This window comes from Arachis hypogaea, chromosome 19 (genome assembly GCF_003086295.3).
Source record: "Arachis hypogaea cultivar Tifrunner chromosome 19, arahy.Tifrunner.gnm2.J5K5, whole genome shotgun sequence".
Taxonomy (NCBI): domain Eukaryota; kingdom Viridiplantae; phylum Streptophyta; class Magnoliopsida; order Fabales; family Fabaceae; genus Arachis; species Arachis hypogaea.
In genome coordinates this window covers 138,200,245-138,219,384 of record NC_092054.1, presented here as the reverse complement: position 1 = coordinate 138,219,384, position 19,140 = coordinate 138,200,245, and the positions used below count along the sequence as shown (strand labels likewise).

General features: G+C 30.3%; 1 protein-coding gene across 1 annotated transcript; it reads left to right on the top strand.

Annotated features, from left to right (window-relative positions):
* The first annotated feature begins 13,351 nt into the window (after window positions 1–13,351).
* LOC112778451 (monocopper oxidase-like protein SKU5) lies at window positions 13,352–18,708 on the top strand. The gene is made up of 7 exons (XM_072228550.1): window positions 13,352–13,516; window positions 13,645–13,716; window positions 15,762–16,037; window positions 16,125–16,245; window positions 16,337–16,703; window positions 16,969–17,343; window positions 18,447–18,708. The coding sequence occupies exons 1-7, from the start codon at window positions 13,352–13,354 to the stop codon at window positions 18,706–18,708; spliced, it is 1,638 nt and encodes a 545-aa protein (XP_072084651.1).
* The last annotated feature ends 432 nt before the right edge of the window (window positions 18,709–19,140 follow it).

The following is a 19,140-nucleotide window of genomic DNA, read 5'->3' as shown; positions in this document are numbered from 1 at the left end:
ACCGGATCCAGGTACCAACTCAATTGCAAATTCAACCTCTCGGTTAGGTGGGAATTCATTAATATCATCCGGAAACACATCTGGAAATTCACATACAACCGGAATTTGCTCTAAAATCTAATCATCACCTGATACTCCCGCAGTTAATAACATAATACCCTGACATTCGGTTCCAGAACAGTTTACTATCATAGAGTTCAAATAGTAACTATTCACCACAACCGGTGCTTCTGACCCTTCTGGCATAAACTGTACTGACTTCTCAGAACAATCAAGCAAAACATGATTCTTGGATAACCAATCCAATCCCAAAATGAGATCAAGACCAGTCATAGGCAAACAAATCAAATCATGCACAAATTCACGCTGTTGTATTCGAAAGGGAACTTGTGGACATTCTATCCTAGTCACCATAGCTTCATGAGTAGCATTATATACTTTCAAATCATAATCTAAGACCACCATTCTCAATCTTAATTCATGGGCCTTTTCAAATGCAATAAATGAATGACTTGCTCCTGAATCAAATAAAGCATTTAAGATTTTACCAGCCATTTCACAATTACCTCTAATAAGTGTCTCAGATCCCTCAGCACCAATGGTAGAAGTAGTGTATACTCTCCCCGGCTGTTGCACCCTACCAGTCTCATACTTCTTCTTCTCAGGACAATTACTGGCTATATGCCCGGGCTGTCCACAGGAATAGCACACTCCAAGTCCTAATCTACACGGAACTCCAGGATGATATTTTCCACACTTCTGACAATTCAGATCCTGCTGTGGCTGCTTCCCAAACCTTTTTCCTTGATTAGCAATAATATTCGGCCTTCTATAATTACCCTGACCCTGAGTCTGCTGCGAAACAAAGCCTCCACGCTTGAAATTCCTACCTCTCGGAGCAAAGTTCCTCCCTGAAGGCCTCTAAAAAGGCATCCTCAAACTCCCTTTCTCTGCTGCCGCCTTCCTCACACAATCCTCAGCCACCCTACTCTTATTCACCAATTCAGAAAACACCCTAATCTCCATTGGGGCAACGAAGCTCAGAATATCGCTCCGAAGACCTCCCTCATATTTAATACACTTCCATTCAGCAAAATCTTCAGGTGCACCTTGATAGATACGAGAAAAGCGACATAACTCCTCAAATTTACTGGTATACTCAGCAACAGTCATTTGTCCCTGCTTTAACTGCATTAATTCAAGTTCCTTGGTATTTCTAGCTGAATTAGGAAAGTATTTCTTATAGAACTCTGTCCGAAAAACCTCCCAAGGAATCGCAGCACCATCAGGCTGCAGGATACGTCGTGTTCCCTGCCACCAATACTGAGCTTCACCTTGCAACTGATAAGTCCCAAATTCAACCCATTGCTCTTCAGGAACCTGTTGTGCCTGTAACGCCCTTTCCATAGCCTGAATCCAATTATCTGCGTCAGTGGGATTTGAGGTTCCCCTAAAAGTCGGAGGGCGAACTTTCAGAAATGTAGCAAGTGTCATAGGACCATCCTCATCATTATTGTTCCCATGATTACCCAATGCCTCAGCTGTTGCCTGCATAGCTGCAGCCATATTTCCCAGGGCAGCCATAAAGTCTACTGGATCAGTCCCTATGGACGCAGGAGTAACGGTGCCTGTCCTACCTCTACCTCGCTCGCGACCGCGTCCGCGAGTCGACATCTGGTCCCTATACACACCAAACAAGTGATATTAAGTTGATCAGTCTCAATATCGCAGGTCTAATGCTTTAAGTTCCAAATGCATGCCCACAAACGTTTATGCCATATATATCAATCAGATATCCTAATAGCACATACACACATATACAGAGAATGCACAGAAGCACAATCAGTCCATCTTTCAGGCTCTATAAGAACGAACTGCTCTGATACCATAATGTAACACCCTACCACACAAAGATTTACGCTTAAGTCGTAAAACAGAGGTGATGTGGTATTACGACCTCTAAAATAAAATAAGTACATATAATAGCAGAAGAGTTATAATATGCTAGGAGCCTTGAAGGATAGGGGAACTAAAAATCGCGAGATAAAAGCGCAACGCTCAAGGAACGAGTTAACTTGCGTGCTAAGAAAATTGTAACTGTCAAACATAAGATAATAGAAGTAGGAATAGAGTGTCAAAGATACAAAATAACAAGCTCCTAACTCAGCCTGCGAAGTCAAGACTGGCCGGAGAATATTTACACATATATACATACATATCCAAAACCCAAAAGTACATACACACAATCCTGCCTCTCCATAAACCTCTAAGAGGATCAAAAAGGACAAGTTATGCGGAGAGAAAGCTAAGTACATATATATACATCACTGTACAGCAAAACTATACAACAACACTATCCAGTAACCCCTCCGCTTTAAGAGTCCAGACGACTAACGAGATGGCTCCCGACCTGCATCTGAAAATCAACAACATAGTATGGAATGAGAACTGGAGGTTCTCAGTATGGTAAAGGTGCCACACACATAATATATAAGGTCCTGGGAATGCCAGAGGCAATCCTAGAACGCCGGCACTCAGATTGTAGAGCTTAAAGTATTAAACAGAAGCCATAAAAGGTGGTTTCCTAAAAATATTTAATCCTAACTTAACTTAACCTTAAATCTAAGTCATATACTGCCATTCCTCCATACCTCCAATTCCATCATGCATTTTCACAGACAAATAAACAGATAAAGGCAAACACAAGAAAGTTACAACTACTGCAGGTAACAAATACACATTTAGCATGACAAATACAGATAGGCACACCCAATTAGAGCACAAGCAAGTAATTCAAGTAATATGCATATGATGCATGCCTGTCCTATGGCTGATGAGGCTCATCTGTCGGTTATCCAGCCAATCCGACAAGTCTGAATTGTCCTTAGACTGTCCCCCGACGTGCATCCCCAAGAGTCTATGCATAGATTTTTCTCAAATAATCAATATTGCTCAATGGGGGTAACATTCCCGGGAATTTATATAGTGCCCGGTCACACTTACGTCGTAGGGTCAACAGAGTATCGAGTTTTCAACCTGGTACACGTGGTGGCAAGCCACGGCACTTAATCCAGGGAATCTCGTATCTCAGATTATTCAAATTCATAAGCCATATAAATAATTCAATTAAAATTCATCAACATCCACATCATTCTCAATCACATCTCATTCATCATTATACGTCAATCATATTCAATCATTATCCTTCATTATCACACCTCTCATTCCGTCCATCAATTAGTTCCAATTCAAAACATAATTCATTCTTTTCCAAATGAACTAAACTTAAAACATGCTCATTTTCTTAATAACTCAAAATCAAACCATATAACCTTTAAATCTAAATCTTTTTAAATAATCATATAAACAAAATCTCTAACTTTTATAAAATTTCGGCAGCATCTCCTCTAAAACTCGGACTTTGCCACCCTTTTCGGGTCCAAACCTGCTTTCTTTTCAATTCAACATACCCTTCCTCATCATCATAACAGTCACCACAATAAATCTACTTCAGATTAACAATTATATTCATACAATATTCAAATCCAACAACCAAAATTCAACTAAGGATCATAGTTCACTAACCCTAGGCTTCTAACACATAATATCTCAAATTAATAATTCACCAAATCATTAGCACTAAACCAACCATGTTCATCAACAATAACATTCACCATCCAAGATTAATAACTAATTATCCAATAAACTTCAACCAAATATATTCATCAACAAATTACTAAACATTAAACATACACCTGCATTCCAACTTATCCTATGGCCGTCTAGCCTAAGTTTTCACAGAATATTATATATTAAATGCAAGAAACCTAAACCATACCTTAGCTGATTTCCACGTAACGACCAAAGCTATTTATTCAAAACCAAGACAGCCCCTCAAAACTCAACTAATCCGCTTCCTCCAAGTTCCAGTATTCACAATTTCAAGCTCCAATTATTTATTTTCAACCTAATACACATTCATAATACATATATACCCAATTTAATACTCAAAGCTCAAATTTAATGAAATTAAAATAGAATTATCGTATCCTCACCTTACCCAAGCTTCACATAAGCAAGAGTGAACGTTTCTCTCAAGCTAATTGGATCCTAAAACATCAGAAATCAAAGAAATTCAATATTCCCACTTAAAATTCGAAAATTGGGGGAAGATGAAGCTGAGAGTGAAATAGCAATTTACCTATAAAATTATTCCGGTAGAAATGTAGAGCTCGACGCGGTGAACGCGTGGCCACAAACGGTGCGGCGATCGGAGCTCGAACGGAGGAGTTACGGGATTTGGAAAGTAACGTGAGGGTTACGGGATTTTTTTCTCGTTCTTCCCTCCCCTGGAAGCTGAAAGCTTCGTTTCTGTTGGAATGAAGGGGATGAAGGGCTTGGGTTCACTTAAAAGGGCTGGTCCGGTTGAACCGACAGCCCGGTTCGGGTCCGGTTCAACTGGTTCGGTCTTTTCGGTCCAATCTTGGACCGTTTTCTTCAAAATTAGTGTCAAAATTCTCGTTTCGATGAGCTCTACCCTATTTTAATATAATATTTGCATTTCTAATCCTCCTTATTAAAAACTAATTTATTAACTAATTATCTACTAATTTAACCGGAGTTTACACAATAATGAAGATATTCTTACAAGTTACAACTACTATATTATTATTATTATTATTATTATTATTATTATTATTATTATTATTATTATTATTATTATTGAAATAAACAATTTTTAACTTAAATAAAATTCTAAGTGTCTTTTTTACCGTAATTTTTGTTTTTAAAATATCAAAAAACAATTATAGAAGATAAAAAATAATAAACCCTCATATTAGTTCGATTGAAAAAGAAAAAAAAACAGGTCAGCAAATCAAAGAATGATGATGAAGTGGAGCAACGAAAATGGTGGCGGAAAACATGTAGGATAAATTCTCTCGATTGTTTAAAAAATTAAAAGTATAAAATGTGATATTTAATTTTTTTGTTGTTTTTTTTTTATATTTATTTTTAGTCCTACTCATAAAATTAATGATGAGAAATTACATTTTACTCCTTCAATTATTAAAAAAAATTGAGGGAATTCGTCCGTAAACAAGTTTTGAAAACAGAACGATTAACCAAACATTATCACTACTTTAGGCATGGGAGAAGAGAATAATTGGAGGAAAAACATCATTATTTTCGAACATCTATCCGACTTGATAAATTTAAAGAGATGCAACCGAAGAAATAAATGATTATTTTAGTATTTTCATAAGAGTTGTTTGAGAGAAATATCATTGTCAAAATAGAAAAAAGTTTTATTTTAGAGAATCGTCATTGTTGGTACTGTCTCAACGATTTCACCGATCAAATTTTTTTGCACAATTAGAATAACGGTTCAACTAGGTATCCTTTAAATATGGTACAATTTTCAGCCTTTTTTTTACAGTAATTTAAAAAAAAATAAAACTAACACATTTAAAAATTGTAAATAGATTTAGTGTCTTTAAAAATTAAATTCATATTTAAAATTCAAATTAAATCAAACTAACATTTAAAATTTAAATCTTAAATTTCTGTTTTAAATTTAATATATTTAATATAATAATATTTTATAATTTAAATACACATCTAAAATTTAAATTACTCAAAATTTAAAATTTAACTTTTAAAATTCTAAAGGTTTTTTACTTTTTAGAATGGATTAACTCTAACGGGTGCAAAAAAATTATGATTAAGTTCTATTTAGTAGTGTGTTAATGATCGAAAGATGTTATTTTTGTTACATAGCTTTCATAGTCAATTAACTTGCTGGGTTGGTTGCATGGGCTGGTTACACTGAAATTAAAAGAAATACATCTATTTGTTGGGATGAGAATAAAGATAAGAACTTGTACAAGTAATTAGCGTGGATTATTACGATTCAGGACGTGTACTTAATTAGTTTGAGTAAAGAAGCAAAAAGTAATCTAGAGTTTACAAGAGAAGATGTAGCTGATATAGTCATAAAAAATTGTGTTTTTATTTTTCAATTATAACACATCTAATAGTATGATATTATATACAAAATATTCTTAAAACACATCTAAAATGATAAAAATCTAGTTTTTAGATATAAACGTTTTCAAAATCGTTAAATTCTAGTTTTTAAATAAAAACGTACATAATACAATTAATCTTTTGATTTTTGATTCGATAAAATGCATCTAATATTTATTATTTAAATTATTGGTTGGATTTTTTCGTTACTTTTCAATGATAACACATCTAATAGTATGATATTATATACAAAATATTTTAAAACACATCTAAAATCGTAAAAATCTATCAGATGTGTTATAATCAAAAAATAACAACACAATTTTAAATTAATTATTGATTATAATAATTTTGAAAACTAATAAGTATCGAAAAAAATTCAACTAATAATTTAAATAATAAATATTATATTCATTTGATCGAATAAAAAATCAAAAGATTAATTGTATTATTAACGTTTAAATTTAAATATTTAAAGTTAGCCTGATTTTGGATGTGTTTTAAAAATATTTTGAATAAAATATCATACTATCATATGTGTTATAATTGATAAACAACAACAGAATTTTTATGACTATATCAACTACATCTTCTCTCTTAAACTCCAGATTTTTTTTGCTTCTTTTTTCAAATTACTTACGTAGAAAGTACTTTATTTACAACAACTTTATTAATAAAATTAAATAAGATCAACCTTGTTCCAATTAAATCAGCAAAGTATTTTTATGTTTAAATTAAAATATAATTAAAAATGTTGAACATGATATTTCTTAACAAATTACATAAACACATGTGTAAAAAATAATGATACCTTTCACCAATGCAAAATGAGAGAGTGCTTCAGCTGGAAGGTGGTGATAGTCTTCACCAATGAAGATGAGATGGAAAATTCATCTCGCAGCGTTCTTTTTAGTTTGGGATTCACTAATGCGTGTGAATGTCCCGTAGAATAAGGAATTTAAAAAACTGTATCTGTTACGTGAAGTTACGAAAGTAAAGCAAAGTCATAGTAACCACCAATGAAGTGGGTGGATTTTAAAATTTAAATTTAAATTAAAATCTAATTATAGATATGTATCTACAAAATAGAAACATGTTACACTAAAAAAATAATTAAATATTATTTAAATCTGATTAAAAGCTGATTGAAGGCTGATTAATAGTGTACAACTAGCATTTCCCTTAGAATAAATAGGTTATTATCAAAACATATTTATTTTATTCTTGTAGCATGTACAATTATGTGTAATAAGTTATATGAAAATTTAGGTGGTGTTTGGTATGAAGAAATGTTTTCTGTATTTATTTTCAATTTTCATTTTTTAAAAAAAAAATTTTGTTTTCAAATTTTCAGAATTTAAAAAATGTTTGTTTTGATCATTGTTTCTAATTTAAAAAAAAATGAAAACACTGAAAACATGTTTGCTTTGATTATTTTTAATATATTAAAAATCTTTAAAATAATGTTATATAAACAAATAGTCATGCATAATGTCATTGCATAAATTCATTCTTCTTAAAATGCATAGTCATGCATAAATTCATTTTTCTTAAACTTCATGTACTTCTTTACTTTTTGACACGTATAAATACAAAGAACAAATAAACTTTATAAAATAAAATAAATTAATAGATGAGTTCTGTTTAATCTCTTTTAAATCAACATATAAATTATTATCTATGACATGGTATATGTTAATTGGATATTTAGTTTTAGTTTAAGTTAATTTAATCCAATAAGAATTAACATCTTAATTAAAGTTGGGCTATTTTATAATTAAATATTTTTTTAAGATGAATGATTAGATAATTTTTATAAATATTAAAAAATAAATTTATATGTTTTTACATTTTATAAAAAAAAATCCTAAATTTATATGTATGCATCCTTAAGACGAGAGAAGCCCGATCAGCCTTTTCCGTAAAAAAATGAGAAAATAAACTGAGAAATTCAATTGAAATTGTACTTATGTTTCTTATGAATGATCAATGTTGGGGGCAATTACAATCAATTCCAACTTTGATATATGTGACAAAAATTAGTGAACATCTGTTTCGCTTTCTTTTCTTCCTTTCCTCTCTTTTCTTATACCAGATAATGAACAGCGGATGGATGAAAGCAATGTATCAAATATGTGCAAAAAGGCGGCGCTGCTTGTAACGATAGCAGCGACGATGATTTGGAGATCGGCGACGGCGACAGAATGGGAGAGAAGTTATAAAGAAATTAAGGTTCAATCTCTAAAAGTATGATTTGGAGAAAAATCAAAGATTCAGTTTTTAGTATTTTAGTAAATTATACAATTATCCATTTTGAATTATAATTTAATTTCAAAATAATTTAACCATAGTTAACATAACAATCAATTAAAAAGTGATATGTCATAGAGAGTAATTTACATGTTGATTTAGAAGGGGTTGGATACAACTCAGCAAATTAAACATATCTTTTAAGGCATTTATTTTATTAGATGCAATGTCTCATGTAATCCTTATTTAAACTAGCAAAGTGTAGCCAATGAGTAATAGCTCAAATGACATAATTTTCTCATACTCATTTAAGAGGTTGTGGGTTCGAGTACCGAACCAATTAAATTGGTTCTGGAATCAACAGGTATTGGTTCTGGGAGTGCGGAATCCGAACTAACCCGTAAACCCGATCATATATTAATTAAATAAAAAATAAAAAAATATATATGATTTTTAGTGGCTTTTAGTGAGATTATTCACTATTAATATGTTTTGATTTTAATGAGTTTAGTTTTTAATGTATTTGGTGTTTAACATATTTAGATTATTTATATTAATGTTACATGTTTATTGTACTTGTTGAATTTTTAAGATAAAAATTTGGTTTTTTTTATGAATTTCAAAGTCATCGGGTACCTAATTACCCGAACCGAACCCATCCGTTCTTAATCGATTTGGTTTGGTTCGGATACATGCACACAAAAAAAATGCAAATCCAAACCAAACTGAACTAATTACATTTTAATCGGTTCGGTTCTAATTTCACCTTAAACCCAAACCAAACCGACCCATGCTCACCCTACAAAAATTTATCAGTCTTAACTGATTAAATGGAACAAAATAATGTATCTGAATTTAAAACCGTGAAAATAAGTAAGTACCTTCTTAGTGCCACTTCCATCATCACCTTGAGGTTGATATAACCTATATAACGTAGAAGAAAAAATGAGCTGAAAAATCCTAGTTTGAATATGATGGAAACAGAGACATTTGTCCTAGGAAAATGGTTCCAAAATTAGCTTAAAGAAGGGCTCCAGAGTCCAAACAAATAAACCAGAATTTTTTGCCTAAAAAGAATCATATTTACACACAAATGCTTTTTAAGAAAAGGAAACAAGCACCAGTTAAACATTTGGAATGAAAATGTACCTTTTCTCATCATGCTTAGGCTCACTTTTGTCATTATTCTCTTTATGAGATTTAAGGTTTCTAGACTTATTTTTCTGGTTAGATAAATTAGATGACTTGTCATTCTCTTTCTCAAAAAAGTCACCAAAAAAAAAAATTCTCTTTCTCAAAAAGGCTCAATTTGTTATGAGTACAGTCCTGGTGGGTTCCATTTTCCTTCTCATGAATCTCAGAAGTGACTGCCAACTTATCTAGCCAAGACAACTTCATTTTCTTCTGATTGAACAGACAAAAACATGCATACAAATTTCAATTACAACTTGTGATTTCTTTCACATATGTTTCAACTTTGTTTATCTATACACATGCTTGTATGAATAAAAATGAAAATTTATTGGAAAATATAAACAGAGCTCAGGCTCTTGAGTTTCTTTAATGTTTTTCTCTTCTTTGAGATTACATTGCATCTGCTTCAGGTTCAGTATAAATTGTATCATCAAGTTGGCCACTGCCATCCTCCTCGGAATCAGTTTCATATCCTCTAACCTCCTCATCTTGAGCCCCCCTTAATTGCAAGAAGCTTTGCAAGCTCTATGGATTGATTCCCATTAGGTGCAGATATCCATGTATCAGCCATATCAATTAGCATGCTCCCTTTTCTTTTCACATTATCATGTACTTAAGGAACAACAAATATTACAGAGCAACAAAAAAATACAAAGAAAAAATTAGGAAAAAATCAAGAAATCCTTATCGTTCAAAATACTAGTAGAATCAAAAGGTGGTAAAACAAAACCATCCATCTGCATTTAAAAAAATAAATAAAAAATAAATCATAAATCAATAGGAGTATATGTTGAATATTGCAAATGTTCATTTTTCTTTCACTCGTTGATATAGTATGTCAATAAAAGTTTTAGTATTTTTATTGGATCATTTTTTTTTATCTTTGGTTTTAGATTTTCTCCCATTTTATGCTAATAAATATCAACTACTATTAAATATGAGAAATTGAGAATGTTGCATGTAACTATTAGCAATACTACTGCAATAGGAGTGGAAGTAAAACAAAACTTAGTCCCTTAAAAAAAATCAGCAGAATGTTAAAAGAAACTAGGAGAAACTAAAATCTCCCAAAATGTCATTTAGAAATTAGAAACACATAAAAAAAGAATGTTTTTTTTTTCCAAAAAAAGTTACCAAAAATATTTTGACAAGAGGCAGCACCAAGAACAATAACTACCAATTGAAGAAGAGTTGAGAGGATGGAGAGGATGCAGGCTGCACAGAAAAAGAATAAAGAGAGATAAATTTAAAAAAAAAAAAAAATACGTTCTTTTTATTTTTAGCTACCATGAAATGCGAAAAAAGGCATTCTATAATTATATATATGCCACAGCGCTTTCAAAATTTTCAAATAAAAATTGTGAAAACAAAATCAATGTATCCTTATTTTCATCTTATTTATTTTGAAAACATTCCCATAAAAACAAATTTTATTAAAATCAAACTAATATGTTTTCATCTTTATTTTTTATTTTAAGTGAAAATAAAAATTGAAAACGCTTAAACCGAGCACATCCTTACATTTTTATTTATGTTACAACAAAAAAAAAATTGTGGATTAATTGTTATTATATTGTCAATGTAAAAAAATTTAATGTGTTTTGCTTTAAGAATGTCTTTGCTAGAAGAAAAAAAAATTTCACTAAGATAACCTCCATCAAATTTATTCAGGACTTGGACAAGTATTTTAAAATTACCCTTAGCTATTTTAGAATAATTTGTTCAATTTTTAATGGTGTTCTGAATAAGACTTGCTATAGATTAGCATAGGGGTGTCCATGGATCGGATCGTATCCGCAGATCCGTGGTAAATATCTGCATCTGATCCAAAAATTGCGGATACGATCCGATCCACAAATTGATCGGATCCGATCCGCACCCTTTGCGGATCGGATCGCGGATATCTACTCTACATCCGCGTATCCGATCCGCAAATCCGCACTATAATAATTAAAAAATAAATAAATATATATGTTTGGTATTATATTTACTTGTTTGTATGTTTTAGTTAGTAATTATTATTCATATATTGTATTATTTTATTTTTGTTATTTAGAGAGAGTTTGATTAAAAATATTTTAGGAATAAATAAGTTTAAAAGTATGAAAGAAATATTTTTATGAATTCTTTTACATAGAAATATGATTAAAAAGAAAATGTTTAATTATACGGATATATCCGATATCCGATCCAATCCAATCCGCAAATATGCGGATCGGATCGGATCAGATCCGACACTAAAAAGTGCGGATATCATATCCGATCCGATCCGCGGACACCCCTAGACTAGCAAACTAGAAAGAGAATTTGCTTAACTGGACAGGTAGACTTTGTTTGGTCAATTTTGTTGTAGTTGCTATTTTTACGTATCAGATTTAGGTCTCTATTTTTTCTAAAGGAATCATCATTAATCTGGAGTCTATGAAAAATTATAATTAAAAATGACAAATTGATTGAATCTTGTTAACTGAAAAGTGTTGGCGACTCTAAACATATTTAAAAATTTGGAGATTAAAGATCTTTATTGTACGAATATTGTTCTTTTTAAAAAGTTAGTTTAAATTTTTTTTCATCAGCCAGATAAGTTATGAGTCTAATTATTAAATGTCAAATATTGATTATTTGGAGATGACTGTTTTAATTGTCTTAAAAACAAATATTCTTAAGACTTAGAAAATATTAAAAAATGAGTTTGCTGGATGTAGTGAGAATTTAAACAAAAATTTTTAATTTTTTAACTGAAAGAGAAAATAACAATTATCTAATAATGAATTATCTTCACGTTTTTTATTCAAATATCCAAATATATGATATATAATTAGTTGGCATTTGAAAATTTTTTATTCTCCTCTATCTTAGAATCTAAAAGCTTTTGATAATTTTTGACTAAAAATTTTGGTTTCCACACTTTTGGTTTTTAACAAACGGAAAGCTGAATAGTTAATTAGTGATACGATGAGCACTTCTTTACTTGTACGTTGGGTTGTTATGATAAATAACTATTTGCTATTTAGAAATGCTATTTTGTAATCTATCAAATTAAAGCGACCGAATGATTGAAAACGTAATTTTGATACAAATGTGCAGTATGACCAGCTTACATGTAAGATGTAGGAATGAACTATACTAATATTCTTGACATTTCATAATTTCAATTTTCATATATAATTTCGCTATATATAGGAAAATAAATATTTAATACATGTATATTAAAAATTAATTATAGTATCAAAATACATATTTAAAATTTAATTAGTCTAATATAAAAGATTTAATTATTCTACTATATTAGATTTAATTATTCTAACTAATTATTTTGTTTAAAAAATATATAAAACAATACATATAAATACCAACTATATACAACATCTAAACTAAAAATTAATTATCTATATACGATACATATTGAAATTTACATACATATATTAAACAAAAACATAGCAATTAATTTTTAGTGTGTATATAACATTTTTGAATAAATAGCCAAAATGAAATTAAATGATTGGATGACAATTTTTATGTTGATAAACATTTTTGTGTTCCATATTTGGATTTAGGCTCATATTAAAGTTTTATTATTGTTCTCATCCGTGTGTTTTGGTCCCCAACTTTGTATAAAAATTAGTCTCACAAAAAAAAATAGAAGAAGAAACATTAAGACTAGTGGATTTTGAATATAACAATAACAAAAGGTAACGTTAATCCAAATTTAAAGTCATTTTGGAATTTGGCCGGCTTTGTATTACTTGAATTTGGCAATATTATGAACAATTAAAACTATTTATAATCTCTTAACACTACAGTTACCTCCTCAAATGGAAGCCAAAAAGGTAACAACATTAACAAATCAACAATAACAAAAACAAAGTCTCAAGAAAAAATGGCTGCACCATTTCTTCTTCCTCAAATTCACATTGCTAATGCTTCATGTTCCATTTTGGTGCTTCTTGCACTCTTTGTCACAACATCCATGAGTTCTGATATATTCCTTGATTGGAATGTTTCCTTTGATTTCAATGTTAAGCCAGTTTCCACTGATCAACCGGTATTAATAAAAGATTTTAGCATTTCATTTTTTCATTATTTATATTTATGTTTGTGATTTTGTGTTAGTAGATATGCATGCATGCACATGGGGATCCTAATCATTAATCTCATTCCTGATTTTGTCAGGTTATAACGATCAATGACATGTTCCCTGGACCTCTTATAAATGCTTCAACAAATGATATTGTTCATGTCAATGTTTTCAATTATTTGGATGAACCATTGCTCTTTACATGGTATATATTTCATTGCACTCTTTCTTTTTGTTTTCAAATACAGTAATAGGTCTAAATGTTCTGTTATTAGACAAAATTTCTCCAATTTTATGGGAATAAAAAAACTCTAAAATACTTGAAAGGTATCAGAGACCATCGTAAAGTAAAGTATTAGAGTATAGAGAGAGTACAAGAGAGTATTGATAAGAGAGAGTAATGATGAATTATTAGAAGTAGTGAATCATTACAATGATGTGAAGTGAGAGTAGTTATTTATACTTCAACAACATATAAAGTGTACAACATTTATTTTTAACTGAGTTTACTTAACATGTTTAGTGTGCTTGGTTGGTGGACTCTAGTAGATGATGAACTATTCCAAGCACAATAAAAAAACATTTTGAGAGTTAGATAATAATTTTAATACAAAATAATGAATGAAAGAAGTAATTGATTGAGTTTTTTTCTGTCATTTAGAATATTAGATAAAAAAATATGAAATAATTTTTCACAAGATACCATAAGTTACAAGAATTGTTGACGGATCATTTATATATTTTTATATTTTTCTCCCTATCATTCCTCTTACCAATTGAATCGAGTGGAAGAAATTAATCTTCGAGAATTCTCTCTAACTTTTATCTATTTTTATATCTTTACTGACTTCTATTTTAAAAATTTTATAGAGCCAAAAAAGAATAAAAGGAATTACAACCTAAAAGACTCTGAACTTCTAATTATGTATTGGATTAAAGATATATCTATATCAAGCGAAATTTGATGTATAAATAAGGAAGTAATAAAAGATAGCAACAAAAATTTTGTGAATTTCTCTAAAATACTTGAAAGGTATCAAAAACCAGTGTCAAAGTGTGTGAAGTAAAATATCACAGTATAGAGAGAGCTATAGAGAGAGTACAAGAGAGTACTAAGAAAAGAAAGTAACGATGAATTATTAGAAGTAGTGAATCATTACAATGATGTGAAGTGAGAGTAGTTATTTATACTTCAACAACATATAAAGTGTACAACATTTATTTTTAGCTGAATTTACTTAACATGTTTAGTGTGCTTGGTTGGTGGACTCTAGTAGATGATGAACTATTCCAAATACAATAAAAAAACATTTTGAGAGTTAGATAATAATTTTAATACAAAATAATGAATGAAAGAAGTAATTGATTGAGTTTTTCTCTGTCATTTAGAATATTAGATAAAAAAATATGAAATAAATTTTCACAAGATACATAAGTTACAAGAATTGTTGACGGATCATTCATATATCTTTATATTTTTCTCCCTATCATTCCTCTTACCAATTGAATCGAGTGGAAGAAATTAATCTTTGAGAATTCTTTCTAACTTTTATCTATTTTTATATCTTTACTGACTTTTATTTTAAAAATTTTATAGAGCCAAAAAAGAATAAAAGGAATTACAACCTAAAAGACTCTGAACTTCTAATTATATATTGGATTGAAGATATGTCTGTATCAAACGAAATTTGATGTATAAATAAGGAAGCAATAAAAGATAGCAACAAAAATTTTGTGAATTTCTCTAAAATACTTGAAAGGTATCAAAAACCAGTATCAAAGTATGTGAAGTAAAGTATCACAGCATAGAGAGAGCTATAGAAAGAGTACAAGAGAGTACTAAGAAGAGAAAATAATGATGAATTATTAGAAGTAGCTAATCATTACAATAATGTGAAGTGAGAGTAGTTATTTATACTTCAACAACATATAAAGGCTAGTTAAACAAATCCTAACTACCTTGTAAACTCAGCTAACAACTCCTAACATCCTTCCTTAATTCATAGGATGCTGCTGCTCTCAATGTAAAGTTGTATTAAAAAAAAAAGGTTCTATAAGTTCTTATCCACAACTTAAAATTTTTGAGATACATTAAGTTATAAATATATCAAATTTTCAAAGCGACAAAGTCGTCGTCTAATCCGTGTAGCTGATGGCTGAGTTATTGTTTTGATAGTATTGCCTTAGTTTTAGGAATTGGAACTGGTTTTGATGTAGGAATGGCATAGAGCAAAGGTTAAATTCATGGCAAGATGGAGTGTCTGGTACAAACTGCCCTATCCAACCTAGCAGGAACTGGACTTATGTTTTCGCAATCAAAGACCAAATCGGAACATTCTCCTACTTCCCTTCCATCAATTTCCTCAAAGCTGCCGGAGGGTTCGGTCCGATTCGAGTCAACAACCTTCCATTTATAAGTGTTCCTTTCCCAAAAGCTGAAGCTGAGTTTGATCTTTTAATTGGTGATTGGTACAACAGTAGCTACAAGGTAACTATGAAAATGATTTAATTATTTATTTATATCTCTGTTTCAAATTTTGCCAGTTCTGACTCTCTTCCATGCAATTTCAACTAGGATATGAGGTCCAAGTTGAATATATCTGATGTTATTTCTCCTAATTGGATGCTAATAAACGGAAAAGGACCATATCTGAACCCTGTTTCAAAATCATATGAGACCTTGAATGTTACACAAGGTACTATTAAGAACTGAATCAATTCAAGTGTTGAATCTCAATTCTCAACGTAGGATCATGTCATCGTGTATTATGAAAACATTTGTTACAGGTAAAACATATCTGCTTAGGATATCAAATGTAGGGACATTTTGGAGCTTCAATTTCAGGATTCAGAACCATGATATGGTTTTGGTTGAAACTGAAGGATCTTATGTTAATCAACTAACATTGAAGTCTCTTGATGTTCATGTTGGCCAATCCTACTCTGTCCTTGTCACTGCAAACCAAGATTCTTCTGCTGAATACTACATGGTCGCGTCGCCTAAACTGCTTCGCGACACAACAAATCCTAGCTCGCTCGTTGGTGTCGCCATACTTCATTATGATAACTCAACCATAAAGCCTAATGGACCTCTTCCTAAGGGTCCAGATCCTTTTGATCTAAAATTTTCCATCAATCAAGCAAAATCTATTAGGTAGCTTCTAAGATGAAAACTCGGGTGCAGTCAATTTTATGTAAAGTTGATAGTTGAATGCCGTTAAATGATTTGACTAAATTTTCAACTAATGACTTTCAGTTATTAGCTTCACGCGAAGTTGACTGTACTTGAGTTTCCACCAACTTCTAAGGTTGACTTAGATCCAATCAATTTTAATCTTATATGATAACTTATCTGATCCAATGTTGTTAGGCCACTCGCCTGCAAAGCTAAAAAATGTTAACATTATTGTAATATGAAGGTGGAATCTTAGCACCGGCGCGGCCAGGCCTAATCCACAAGGAACCTTCAACGTTACAAATGTGACAATAGCAGAGACTTTCATTCTAAAGGCATCAATGGCGAAGATCAACCATTCTTCTTCGCCTCGCTATGCTGTAAACAATGTGTCTTACTTAACACCGGATACACCATTGAAGCTTGCTGATTTTCTTGTCAATGGTTCTGGAGTGTATGTTCTGGACGCTTTTCCCATTAACACTTCAAATACCAATGCTGTGAGTGGAGTTTTCGTGGCCAGCGCCATATATAAAGGGTGGACAGAGATAGTGATCAAGAACACCTTGGACACCATTGATTCTTGGCATTTGGATGGATATAGCTTTTTTGTTGTTGGGTAAGTCATACACACATCATAGCCATCACACTTATCTAAATAAAAAAATAATATATGCACACTAAAAATGAATCTTATATATTTGTAAATAAATACGAGTAATGCTACATTCAAGTTTTTTTTATAAATCAAGTCTAATCAAGTTCAACAATCAAATTTGGAAGGGTTATACTATGTGTACACTAAAATCAGTCACCAAAATCAGTTACCAGTATAAAATACATGTTGAAATACAAATACACATTGAAAATAAATTAAACCACATATGTATTTATAAACAAATACATTGGTGACTAATTTTAGTGACTGATTTTAGTGTACAAATAGTATTTCTCAATTTAGAATAATACTAATCATAACTTAATTTTATTATATTAGACCAACTTAATTGATTTGATTAACAAAAAGATTTAAATGTGTAGTATTATTTTATAAATATATATAATATATTTTATATCGATAACTGATTTGGCAACTAATTTTTTAATGTATACCTAATATAGTTATATCTTATATTTAAAATTTTTGTCATATGGTTTGTTTTGTTAAGTGCTTAAATAAAAACCAAAAAATTCGGTTATAATTTTAAAAGAAATGTAAATTTTTTCAAATTGAACCATATAGGTTAATTTTAAGAATATACAAAAAGTAACAATTTTTTTTCACATGTTACGAAAGACTATGCATTTTTTCATAAGGCATTCTGTAAGAAAAATACTAAAGAGTCATCAAAATTTATTATTTTTTATCATTGTTTAATTATCAATTTAATTTTTTTAATTTAGTAATTCAATAACATATTTTATTTTATATTTTTAAACATTAATAATTAACTCAGAGTGAAAATCAATAAATTTTGATATTTCTTTAGTATCTTTTATTCTAGAATTTGTAAAAACTAAAAAACGATCATATTCTTGCATATCACTTCAGCTACTCATTTTAGTGTATTACACTAACTAAACACCCATTTAAAAATTAATTTCTCAAAAATTTCATAAAGAGCAAAGTTAAAAATGAGTAAATTTTAGAAAAACTTATGCAAGGCAAAGAAAACTCAGAGTTTGCATGAATTATTGTTGGTAAGAAATTTGTGTGTTTAGAATGGGAGAAGGAGAATGGAGAGCAGAATCACGGTCAAGTTACAACTTGTATGACCCTGTAGCGAGATCAACGGTGCAGGTGTTCCCAGGAGGGTGGAGTGCATTGTATGTATACCCTGATAATCCTGGAATGTGGAACTTGAGATCACAGAACTTGAACAACTGGTTCTTGGGTGAAGAGCTCTATGTTAGAGTTTATGATCCTGATCCTAACCCTGCCAAAGAGAAGTCACCACCACAAAATCTCCTACTATGTGGTTAGTATTCTCATTCATTTTCATAATTTCTTCTGATCTGCTTTTCATTAAATATCCATTCTTTAATTTAATAATGATTAAAATATCAAGGATAAATATTCATCAGATTTAGTTTATTTACACTAAAGATCACACGCTCTTTTACATGAACAAATATCTTTTTTGGTTTTTGATAATTTATCTAAAAGACATCTTTTTTTATAATTTAAAAATTTTTAATTAGTCATAAACTCATAATTATTTTAATAATTGACCTAAGTAATTTGTATTGTTACTTTAAGCAATTTCTGACACATCAACATGTTAATATTTATAAGAGTTGTTTAGACTAATTATTTAGATAATTAAAGATCGATTAAAAAATTTTTAATTGAAAATATATATTTTGTGTTTCGAACAAATAATCAAAAATAAAAAAATAATATTTATTTTTTTAA